This window comes from Quercus robur, chromosome 6, assembly GCF_932294415.1.
Source record: "Quercus robur chromosome 6, dhQueRobu3.1, whole genome shotgun sequence".
NCBI lineage: Eukaryota > Viridiplantae > Streptophyta > Magnoliopsida > Fagales > Fagaceae > Quercus > Quercus robur.
Genome location: NC_065539.1, coordinates 31,994,639 through 32,006,269, shown reverse-complemented (window position 1 = coordinate 32,006,269; position 11,631 = coordinate 31,994,639). Strand labels below are relative to the sequence as shown.

Below are 11,631 nucleotides of genomic sequence, written 5' to 3'. Positions count from 1 at the left end.
TTATTTCTATGTCAAAAGTATAATATTTGGATTTTTAAAACTCAAATTGACATTTTAGCATGTACATCAAGATCGAACAAAATATGGCACAAATACCATACAAAATATAGCATCCATGACAGCAACATCGTCTTGTACTTGGACTTGGTATATTTTTTTTGCCATATCATCTCTGTTTCATTTTTCCTTGCCATACTAACCCCCTACACTAAGTATAACAAAAATAGTTAATAAATTTATTTTAAAAACATTGTTTTCTTATCATTTTTCCCTCCCTCTCTTTATGGTCAAATCCCTTATTCTCTCTCCCACTAACTTCTATTGTGTTATCTTTTAAGACATCCCTTAAATCCTGGTGGCATTAGATCCTAGGTAGTCTATTTCAAGCTCATCGAAGTTAAGGAGGTTGTGGTTATCACGAATTGAGATCCCATGCAATACCTAGGGTATTGCACAGTGTGCAATAGCTTTAATATCAGTCTTTCATTTAATCCAAAGGCTTATAAATTCGATACGCTGGCAATCCAAGTGCTCCTTAATTTCTCCCATTTCTCTTTTCTCTTTTCACTTCAGCTTCCCCAAATTTGAGTTTCAGTAAAACTCTCTCTTCTCTCTCTTTCTCTCATACTTCCATCGGGGTTTTTCTCTCTCTCCCTCCCTCTCCCTAATGCTCCACTCTGCTCTTCTTTCAACCCATACTGTGCCTCCAACACAACCACTACCTTGGCTCACCGGTTTCGACAAGAAGCAAAGGGCGTCAATTTCAATGGCTTGTTGTTTGTCTTCGTCAAAGTCTGACTGTTAGGTTATGGTTTCGAGGGTAACGAATTTAGATTGATTCTTGGAGCACAGTATTTGTTTTTCTAAAATTTATTTTCAAAAAATTCCATTTAGAGGTTTTGTATGTGTGTTTTTGGGTAATGGTAAATGTAATGGTTGCAGATTTATGCTTATTATTAGTTCTAAGTTTGGAATTTTATGAGTTTTAATTAAAATCCAGTTCTTATATTACCTACATTTTTGTCAATTGTATCAAAATGCTTAAATCCTTGTAATTTTGTATTCAATGGGCTTATTATTGTTCTCCTAATGATAAAAGTTTGAACCTTTATGAGCTATTTGACCAAAACATGAATGTTCAATACACTGTGAAAGACTTTCACAAAATTTTTTTGACAACTTAGATTTCCATCTGGAGGTAATTATACAATATTAACTCTAAAGACTTCTTGTAGACATGTTATTATGACGGCATGCTTTTATTGTTGAATGATCCATATTATCACTCCTTAGATATAGAAGAAAGTAAATGGGTTGTATAGATTATCAAATTCTTAATTATACAAAATTTACTTTTTCAGATTTTCACTTGTCCTAACATCCCCAGAAATTGTTATAGATGCAAATCATTGGCCATGAAGTTAGTTATTTATATTATCCATAATGAAATTGTTTCTTAAATCTTAGTCCTTTTGGATTTAATTTGTAGTCACTTTGGTTACATGTTTTTTATAACTTGCAATACTTCCACAACTCAACTAAAAACCATCACAGCTCATTACATTGCTTTGGGTATGGCTGAATGTGCTATGATTGAATTTTTGTTTGATGATAAGCTTATATGTGTCCTTAGTGTAAATATGTGTTGTGGTTATAGCTTTTTTTGGATTTGAAACCAATGAATGGTGGTTGGATGGGCTTTTTTAAATATGTATGTGCTTTATTGTGTAAAATCGTGTCATGGTGCACATGAGTTGTTGAGTGTGAGTGAAATTTGTGTTTCGTGAGTGTGCTTAAATTAGTGTAAAAAGAATGCAATACGTGAGTGCAGATCTAAAAATCTGGATCTATAAAGGGTAAAGTTATGTGTATTAATCTTCTTGTCCCTTTGCTTTGATTTTTGGTATCGCCTTTCTTATTTGTTGTTGTTGTTATTGTCACCTTTGAGTCTTGTGTTATTGCCTTATTGGTACCTCTTGAGCAATTATAGGAGGTTTTTTTTTTTTTTTTTTTTTTTTTTTTTTTTTTTTTGACGTTAACTAGAAATTATGTTGCTTGGTCATGAGGTATTCTAAAAATCCTTATGACATTTTTCTTTTTTTGTCCGAATTTTTCTTAAGTACCTGTTCTTTTTCTAAATTTGGATTGACTATGCAGCAATATATTATTCTAGTAGGATAATATGTTTGGCTTGTTGTGGTTCATTTTACACATACAAACTATGGCTCTTGAAAGATGAACTTGTGAGGAATTTTTTTACTGTCCTGAATTGTGTAACAATTCATACTTTATAAGTTCAACCCAAATTTTAGGTAATAAATTACACATGTTTATAAGTTTGTTAGTGCATGCCCAAAATATTATGGGTTCTTGCCTTCTTAATTCAAAATAATCTTCCAAAATTTGGTGATTTTATTTGTCTTTGAATAAAACATCAAGTATTTCTAGATGAACTTTGATTCTACTTGGACATTTCTATGTTATACAGATACGGTACTAATTTATACAAAAACAAAAATCGCAACTAATTAGTGGGGCACAGTTGACCATTCGAACAAACCAGTTTGTTTTATGCTCTAACATTTTATTTCATTTTCAAAAGCCTTAAGGTTATATGAAGTAATGGGTATGTCTCTTGTTTTCTTGTTAACAGGGTAACAAGAAAAGGTTATGAAGCATTCCATGATGTTTTGAAGTACCATGTCTCTTGAAGTCAACCTAGGCTATTGAAGCACCATGTATTGAAGCATTCCATGATTTATATGCTCTACTCGAGGACACTATTTTAATTGGAATTGTTCTTAAGGGAATGATACGTTTTTGGAGTCACAATGTTATTTTGTATTGTAGATTAAATTCTGATTTTTTGCTCATTATAAATCAATGTCAATGTTACAAAAACTAGTTATATTGTGCTAAATTTGCTTTAGAAAATGCTCATTTGTAACAAATTTGTCAAGATATTTCCTTATAATATATTTATCTGCATCAAGCACTTCATTCCTTTAATACATGGCTTGAGTCTCAAAGACAAACTAATAACGTATGTATTTTAAGAATGAGGGGTGTAGACACTGCATTTTGTATCTCTTATGACTCGAATCCTCGTTTCCCAATAATGCTCGAACTCTAAGGCACAATGCCAGTTTAGAGCCCAATCAGATATTAAATTAACTTGAGGAGTGTTAAAATGAAAAATATAACCTTTTGAATGAGCAAAAATTTATTTTTGGAAAATTAAATGACCAAAGTGGCCCTCAGCCTGTGTGCACGAGCTAAAACATGTGTATGCATGCACATTTTTGTGTATGCAGCTAGGGTTTCAAAAGCATATGAAAGACAAGTTTTCTACAATAATGGCTGAGATTTGGAATGAATCCCACGTCGTCTGGGAGCCATTCCAAACCCCATTTTTTCAACTATAAAAAGTCTTACATGGTACAATTTCAAGACACATAGAAATCCCACAAGAAAAACCTAAGATTTACTAGAAAATAGTAAATGAAAAGAGAGTTTTTCACAAAACAACCTCAAATATTTTTTATTTGATTGGGATCTTTTCTGGCCCCAATCCTTTGAGTTTAAGATTACTAATCACTATTTTTATTGAATTGTAATAGATTTGATTGAGAGGAACGGTAAAAAATCAAGCCTAGGAGCTTTTGCTTTAAATTATTCTTTTGAACATTTCTTTTTCCTTTTCTGCCTTTAATCTTTTCTTTAATCTATTTCTTTATATAGTTTATGTTTATATATGTTTGTCTTGGTTAGTTTTAGGCTTTCTTTATGTTTTTTAGCATGTTAGGTTGCTAGATTTACGTTTCTATTTTATTTGGTTTCTACTCTATTTTTGTGTTAATTAGGTTTTCTGGATAAGGATTTGCGTACGCATGATTTAACCTACGCATGCAAGTTGAATTCATGCGTACGCAGACTTGTTCTAGCATGTGTGATGTCGTTACCTAGAAACCCTAATTTTTGTTTGTTTTGTTTCTGTTTGCACATGTTTGTTTTATGTAGCCTCTTTTTCATATATTTTAATCCCCATAACTACTTGTCTGTTTTTTAACATGCTTGTTTGTTATAACATGTTCATATTAGGGTTTAGATTAGGGTTTTATGTTTGTTTCTTGCTTCGATGCTATGAACATGCATTCACATGCCCATTCATGATGCCATAGGTGCTGAGGTGCTACAAGGTAAGTGAGGTAAGTCATGCAATCACATGAACATGCATGTTGATTGTTTAATCCTCCTTTGATATATGTGTATGAAGTTGATGCCTTATTTTGATTTATGATGTGATTTGCTTTGCTGCCATGTTTGGGTTGCTGCCTTGCCTTGAGATGTATGATAGAGTTTCACATGCTAGGGTTTCTCATATGTGTTCGGCTCTTTATTACTTTAAGGATGGATATGTGTTTTAGGGATGAATGATGCCATGATTGTATGCTTAGATGTGTGCTAGTGTGTGTGTGAGTAAAGATGCAAGTGTTGAACATGTTTTTAATGAGGTTAGGACGTAAGATACAATGATGGGAGGCCAACCTTAGGGTTTAGTGATCTTGGGTGCCTAACACCTTCTCAAGAGTGTACCTAGACTCCAAACCCATACTCTGGTAGTAAGACCAAAGGTCTTTCCTCGAAAGGAAGCTATATTCATGATTCCTAGACTATATAACTAGGTGGCAATTTCGACACTCCTTTCCTTTGCGCCCACAAGGGAAGGAGTTTTATTTTATTTTTTGTCTATCTTATTATTCAACTTTAAATTTAGATTTATACTAACAAAAGCATGTAGATACAACTAGGCCAAATGGCCATTGACAATTACAGGAAAAGATGTTGTGATTATTGCATTTATGGAGATTGCCTTTATATAAGTTTTAGCCTTTCATTGTCAAGATATTGCCTTTATATGCACTTAGGCTTAACTTGGGTATTTATTTTTTCTATCCATGTTGGATGATAATGGTAAGCATGTCATTTGGAAAAAAAAAAAAAAAAAAAAAAAACCTTGGTCAAACATGCCACCAAAGGTTGTTAATTTTTTTTTTTTTTTTTGATATCCTTTTGATAGAAATTTAAGTACCAATGAACAAGATTTGGTATATGATATTGCATTTAAAAATATTTAATCACTTGCATATATAATTAATGTTTAACTAGAAGTTACTCAAACATGCACTTGTACAATCTAACATGTTTAACATGTTTGAAAGTTATAAAAAATTATCCAAAAAATTTGCTACATGTGCAATCAGTTGTCTAAATAGTTAGATATGCTATCCAAGAAATTGTCCAAGGTAAATTGTCCAAAAATACTGTCCACTATGCAATATGCTATAAAATAAACTATCCAAAAAATATTGTCCGTCATATTGAAAAATCAATATTAACCTAAAAAATGTCAAAAAAATCAAAATACATTTTAAACAAACATGAGAAAATTTCACTATTATTGACCTTACCATTTATTAGTTTTTTACATACCAAAAAAGTGTTGTGAAATAGGCAAGCATCTGTTTTTTCAACACATGGAGTTGGTGCATAATTGAACCTAACCTCATTTCCCTGTGTATAGATATAAACAAATAAATTTATTCAATAAATATGTATGAAAACATTTATTTTTTACTTGATCAATATTCACATGAGTTGATACTTGAGACGATAATGAAGTTAAGATGGTACTAACAAATGGTGCCTATGTAATCACAACGATTATAAGAGTAAAAGAGTAAGAAATCATCTAGTTACTTATGACTACAAAACAAATAAACAAGTAAGTTTATTCAAAATTTCATGTATGAAAACGTTTACATTTTACTTAACCAAAATTTGCATGATTTGATACTAGAGACAATGATGGAGTTAATGGTACCTATGTAATCACAATGATTATAAAAGAAATAGTTTAAGAAATCATTTAATTACTTATAAGTGCAAAACATATAAACAAGTAAATTTACTCTTAAGAAAGACGTGAAACTAGTTTCGTAACTATGTATTAGTCGCAATTCAGATGTCATCATTGGTGTCGAAAGACTGACTAGATGAGTTTGTTGTATCACATAAAAGAAGACCTTATTAATAAATTTACAAATAAAAAGGCAAGTGTAGCACAACCTCCAACTTCACAAATTATCTATAAGTTATTCCACTGCGAATAAAAAAACTCCTAGTTGATGTGAATAATATTCTCCATGTGAGCCATAATTATTATATTGTATGTTGGGAGCAAAACTAAAGTCCTATATGGAAAAAATATATATTGTTATTAGTCATAACAATATAAAAGTTTACAAACAATGGAAACTTAGTAGGGGGTAAAAATAAATAAATAAAATTTACCTTGGAAAACTGTTGGCTAATGGCTAACTCTATCCTTTAATTCAACTCCACTTTTTTTTTTTTTGTTTGCTTCTCAACCTAACTTTTCTTTCATTTTCCACCTTTGCGACCTTTTCTTTTTTTAAGACCTTTAACTCTTTTAATCAAATTTTATAGGATAAATTGCAAAGTACACCCCTGAAGTTTGGAGTATCACATAAAAGAAGACCTTATTAATAAATTTACAAATAAAAAGGCAAGTGTAGCACAACCTCCAACTTCACAAATTATCTATAAGTTATTCCACTGCGAATAAAAAAACTCCTAGTTGATGTGAATAATATTCTCCATGTGAGCCATAATTATTATATTGTATGTTGGGAGCAAAACTAAAGTCCTATATGGAAAAAATATATATTGTTATTAGTCATAACAATATAAAAGTTTACAAACAATGGAAACTTAGTAGGGGGTAAAAATAAATAAATAAAATTTACCTTGGAAAACTGTTGGCTAACGGCTAACCCTATCCTTTAATTCAAATCCACCCTTTTTTTTTGTTTGCTTCTCAACCTAACTTTTCTTTCATTTTCCACCTTTGTGACCTTTTCTTTTCTTAAGACCTTTAACTCTTTTAATCAAATTTTATAGGATAAATTGCAAAGTACACCCCGGAAGTTTGGAGTTGTTTGGATTTTACACCCCAAAATTTCAAAATTTTGATTTTACCCCCTAAATTTTGGTTCTGTTAGCAATTCGCCCCCCTCAGTTAGATTTTGTTGTTAAGTGACACATCATCTTGCTGATGTATTCTATTTTTGACAAATCAGCCCCAAAACAATCTCATTTTGCCTAAAGTGAAAACACAAAAGCTGCAGTTTTATTTGACACCGTTCAGCCAAACTCAAAAATAAAAACAAAAACCCACGGTGAAGGCAAACCTCCCTAACCCAGCTACTCGCCTTGTTTGAACCCAGCTCAATCTAAACAATTGAAACCAAACCAATCTTAACAACTAATATTAGAAAATGTCATCTATATCTCCTTAGCAATGTGGCGGGCTATGAAAATCTTCTTGTCAACATGGCCATGCAAGACTTCATCTTTAGCAACGTGGTTATCTGAAAGATGCTTGTAACATACACTGAGGTAGAATGTTCTAAGCTTTCTGGCTAGAGTTATAGTAATATAAAAATATATGCAATTTTGAATCATAAACGATGGTCCAATTCAACTTATAAATCTGTAAACTTCAATGGTCGTCGTCGCTTGGGGCCTTCGACGATGGAGTTAGGTTCACACCAACTGAGAAGCTGGGTCAGGAAGGTCGAGGTTTGAGTCGAGAAGCAGGGTTAGGGAGGTTTGCCTTCATCGTGGGTTTTTGTTTTTGATTTTTGATTTTGGTTGAATGGTGTCGTGTAAAAATCCGAATTGTGTTTTTATTTTGGGCAAAATGGTGTTATTTTAGGGCTGATTTGACAAAAATAAAACACATCAGCAAGATGATGTGTCACTTAACAGCGGAATCTAACCGAAAGGGGCGATTTGATGACGAAACTAAAATTTGGGGGGTAAAATCAAATTTCTAAAACTTTGGGGTGTAAAATCCAAACAACCCCAAACTTCAAGATGGTACTTTGTAATTTATCCAATTTTCCAAACGCTAGTTAGGATCAAGATTTTCATTACTACTACACAATGACATTCAATGGGGCAATTGATGACTAGCCACATTTTTTGTTGCAATATCTTCAACCTCATTTTTTTTTTCTTTTCAAAATTCCTCTATCATCTTCTCTATTAAAGCAAATGTCTCTTCAATGTTTGCTGCTTGAGAAGCTAATCGTACCAACTTGGGACATAATCTTCTATACCGGTGTATAATAGTCAAGTTGACATCCTCTTCCACATTTGTTCTTCTATTGTCCAAGATACATCCATATTTTGCTCTCTTGTCCATATTTTCAAAATGTACATAACAGGAATTATTTTTATATCAAGCGAGTCAAAAACCTTCAGAACATGGCAACATAAATTTCCAACTATTTCTAACTTTCTACAACTACATAAAAATGTCTTATTGTAGTGTCATAAGAGACTATGTACACACTAGGCTTATGTAGAAACTCAACAATGTATGTATGCACTAACAAATCCTCTTAGTGATTTTTTTTTCTTTACTGTTGATACAAGGTCAAACTGATCATGAAGCATTCAAAATATTATAGGTGTGTTGGGTACATTTAAATTAAATTTCAAGTAATTTTTCAAATCTCCATTCAAACTTTCACTGAGTTGGGTACTTCACACTCCCAATGTAAATTCATTTCTCATGTAACACTTTGCCCATTTTCTTTTCAATTTGTAGATACTATCCAACCAACTACGATCAGGTATAGCATATGTGTCAATCATGTCCTCCCATGTTTTTTCAAATTCAATTTCATCATTATAATCAAACGTATAAATTTTAAAAACTTGAAGAAAAGAAGAACCATCTTTCATCAAATTCTCCAAATGTTTTATCCCATTTTGCATTATGTGCCAAGTACATAATTCCTAGTAAGTGTTAAGCATTACCTCATTCAATGCCTTTGCCATTGCAAGATCTTGATCTATAAAAATTGTTTTAGGCATTTTACCTGCATGTGCAACTAGAAATCTTTCAAAAAGCCACTTATATGATTCTGTTGTTTCATCATATAAAAGAGAAACCCTAAAAATCGTTAACCCTCTATGGTAATTGAAACTAGTAAACACCCCTAACGATCTTAGCTCTTTATTAGTGCCATATGTAATGTCAAATGTCAACACATCACCAAAATTATCATAATCAATAGCATCAGCCCAAAAAATGTTAGTTATTTGTTCAATGTTATCCAACTATACTCCATATTGAAAGGATGAATTTTTAGTCAATTGTTTCTGAAAGTACCCTAATAAACATCCAGCTTCACCATATATTAAGTTTTTTTGCCATCTTGTACTAAGGTAATTTTTATGATCAAACTTGGTGAATCTAAGATTAGCTCTCCCACCAGCCTCTCTACTCATTAACTCATATATTGCTTTTGGCTTGATTCCAAAAGAGGATTCTAAATCAATCAATCCCGCATGAACTTTTGAAATTTTTCGTTGAGATCTCATCATATAAATTGTTTCTGATAGATGAAGAGTGTGATTATGTTCTCCAACAAAATCAGCCACTTTATACTTTCCAGTTTCTTGCACTAATGAAACATATAACCTTAAAGGACAATTAGTCCTTGTATCATCTCGATTATGAGTGAGAATGATATCTTCTTCTTTTGTACCTCGAATGCCTTGTTTTGCACATACAAGTCCCCTCGATGTTACATTTCCATCCTTCTTACTTTTATTTATGTAATGTTTTCTAACACCAAAGCCCATTTGCCTTCCATATTTTACCCCAAATTCCCATGCATCTTCTGATGTATCGAATTCCATACCAACTCTAGGATTCAAATTTGCAATGGCATCCATGTTTCGAGAGAATTCTCGTCACACCATGCGATGAATTAAAGTATACGCTTGTAATTAACAAACAACTGTACAAAATATCTACTATTATAAATATAGAATAATGAATGCTTTTCTTTGAAAATAAAAGCTGAAATTTTGTGTATTAACATTGTACTTGTCATATATAAGAATTACAACAAACCAATATATGATCATGAGAGATAATGACCCAATTGATAAAGAACAGTTCAAGCTAAAATTTATTAAGAAATTGTTAAAGTGTATCATACCTATACAAAGACAAAAATTCAATTATCTAAATTTTCATTTTCTATGACAATAAATTTTGATCACTAAATTTTGTCTGCAAACATGAAATGCAAAGACTAAAACACTACAGTTTAAACACATTCAGGACCTAAAAGCATAGAATTCAACCAATGTAACATCTAACTAGTAAAATAGGAATTTTAGCTATATCCCCTGTATCATTGACCATCCATTTCTTTAATTTTGCTAGACCATATTTCATATATCCATTTGAAAATGTGCAACATTCAAGTTGGAGCAAAAAACTACCCAAAAATATTCCTCAAAACAAGAACTAAATAATTATCCCATGATGAAATATAGATCACTAGTAGAATTAAAATTAAACCCCAACATACAAGCCCTATCCCTGACCCCTGACCCAACTATCCTCTTACCCAAAAAATAAATTTTTTTATTTATTCAATGTATACAAAAGAGAGAACTCACCTCCTCGAGTCGAATGATGTTGAAAGCAACATAGGAATCAAAGATGGATCGACAGTGACTATGCCAAATGGGATTTTGAGGGTTTTCAAGATATAATGGCCAAGTACCGTCTGAACTAGCAATCTGGCCAGTGGTTACGCACTTCAAAGAGAGCTTCACTCCTTGAGAGTTGAGACAACTTCACGCTTGAGAGAGAGAGAGAGAGAGAGAGAGAGAGATTTTGATTTTGTGTTTTAAGCCTTTTTGGTAAGAAGCACCACATGGGGTTTGAAAAATTTTAAGGGTAAAATGGTCTTTTTATTATTTGGTGAGGTGTTGAATTTATGAGCCTTTGGATTAATTGAACGGCCGATATTAAAGTTATTGCACACCGTGCAATACCTTAGGTATTGCACAAGATCTCAATCCTGGTTGTCACTACCTTTGTCATCACCACCCATGTCATCCAAGCTATCATGAACCTAAAAAAATGCCATGAACATCAAGGCCCAAGCCCAAGTCATGAGCACTTGTCCATTCTTTGTTCCAATTTGCCTTAAAGAGTGACATGTCAAGGGATGTATTGGACTGGTTGATTTGACTTAGGTAGAAGGCATGAAATTGTTGATTGATGATTTTGTTTTAGGTAAAGGGCATGAGAGTAGTGGAATATCAATATTAGTTTTAATATGTGGTCAGTTGTGTAAAGTATAGAGGGTATGAAATTGGGGAATAATAATATTTATGGTAAGTAATACTAAATCTAAACCTTTCATGTTACTAATATTTAAAAATAAATAAAAATTTGACAAGTATGGTTTACTAAAATTTATTTTTAAAATTGATTTTATTAAATTATATTTTAAAAGTAATTTTATAATAAAATGTGGTCACCCACACAACACATGACCACTTTTTGTCTTGATAAAAAGTTTAAAGGAGGCAATTTGTTCAATTGCAATATTAAATTTGAAAATGATCCCAATTTTAGGGAGTTCTTGGGTTTTATTTTTTGGAAAATTTGTCCAAGAAGCTCTCCATAATTGGACGAGCGCACAAGATAGTCTAGCTATGTTT

The 11,631-nt window shown here is 32.1% G+C and overlaps 1 protein-coding gene across 1 annotated transcript; it reads right to left on the bottom strand.

Moving 5' to 3' along the window:
• Positions 1-5,376: 5,376 nt before the first annotated feature.
• On the bottom strand, positions 5,377-9,837 carry LOC126690090 (protein FAR1-RELATED SEQUENCE 5-like). The gene is made up of 5 exons (XM_050385221.1): positions 9,372-9,837; positions 8,914-8,975; positions 5,639-5,707; positions 5,494-5,574; positions 5,377-5,400 (listed from the first exon to the last, which is right to left on the bottom strand). Exons 1-5 carry the CDS (start codon positions 9,835-9,837, stop codon positions 5,377-5,379), a joined length of 702 nt encoding a protein of 233 aa, XP_050241178.1.
• Between the last annotated feature and the right edge of the window lie 1,794 nt (positions 9,838-11,631).

Excerpts from the sequence above, each read along its gene's own strand:
- LOC126690090 (XM_050385221.1), bottom strand. The coding sequence starts at position 9,837 with ATGGATGCCATTGCAAATTTGAATCCTAGAGTTGGTATGGAATTCGAT. Across the intron at positions 5,708-8,913 it reads TGGCAAAGGCATTGAATGAG|GCACCATTTGTTAGTACCAT; the intron begins GTAATGCTTAAC and ends GTGATTACATAG. Across the intron at positions 5,401-5,493 it reads TATTTCACAACACTTTTTTG|GTTAATATTGATTTTTCAAT; the intron begins GTATGTAAAAAA and ends GACATTTTTTAG.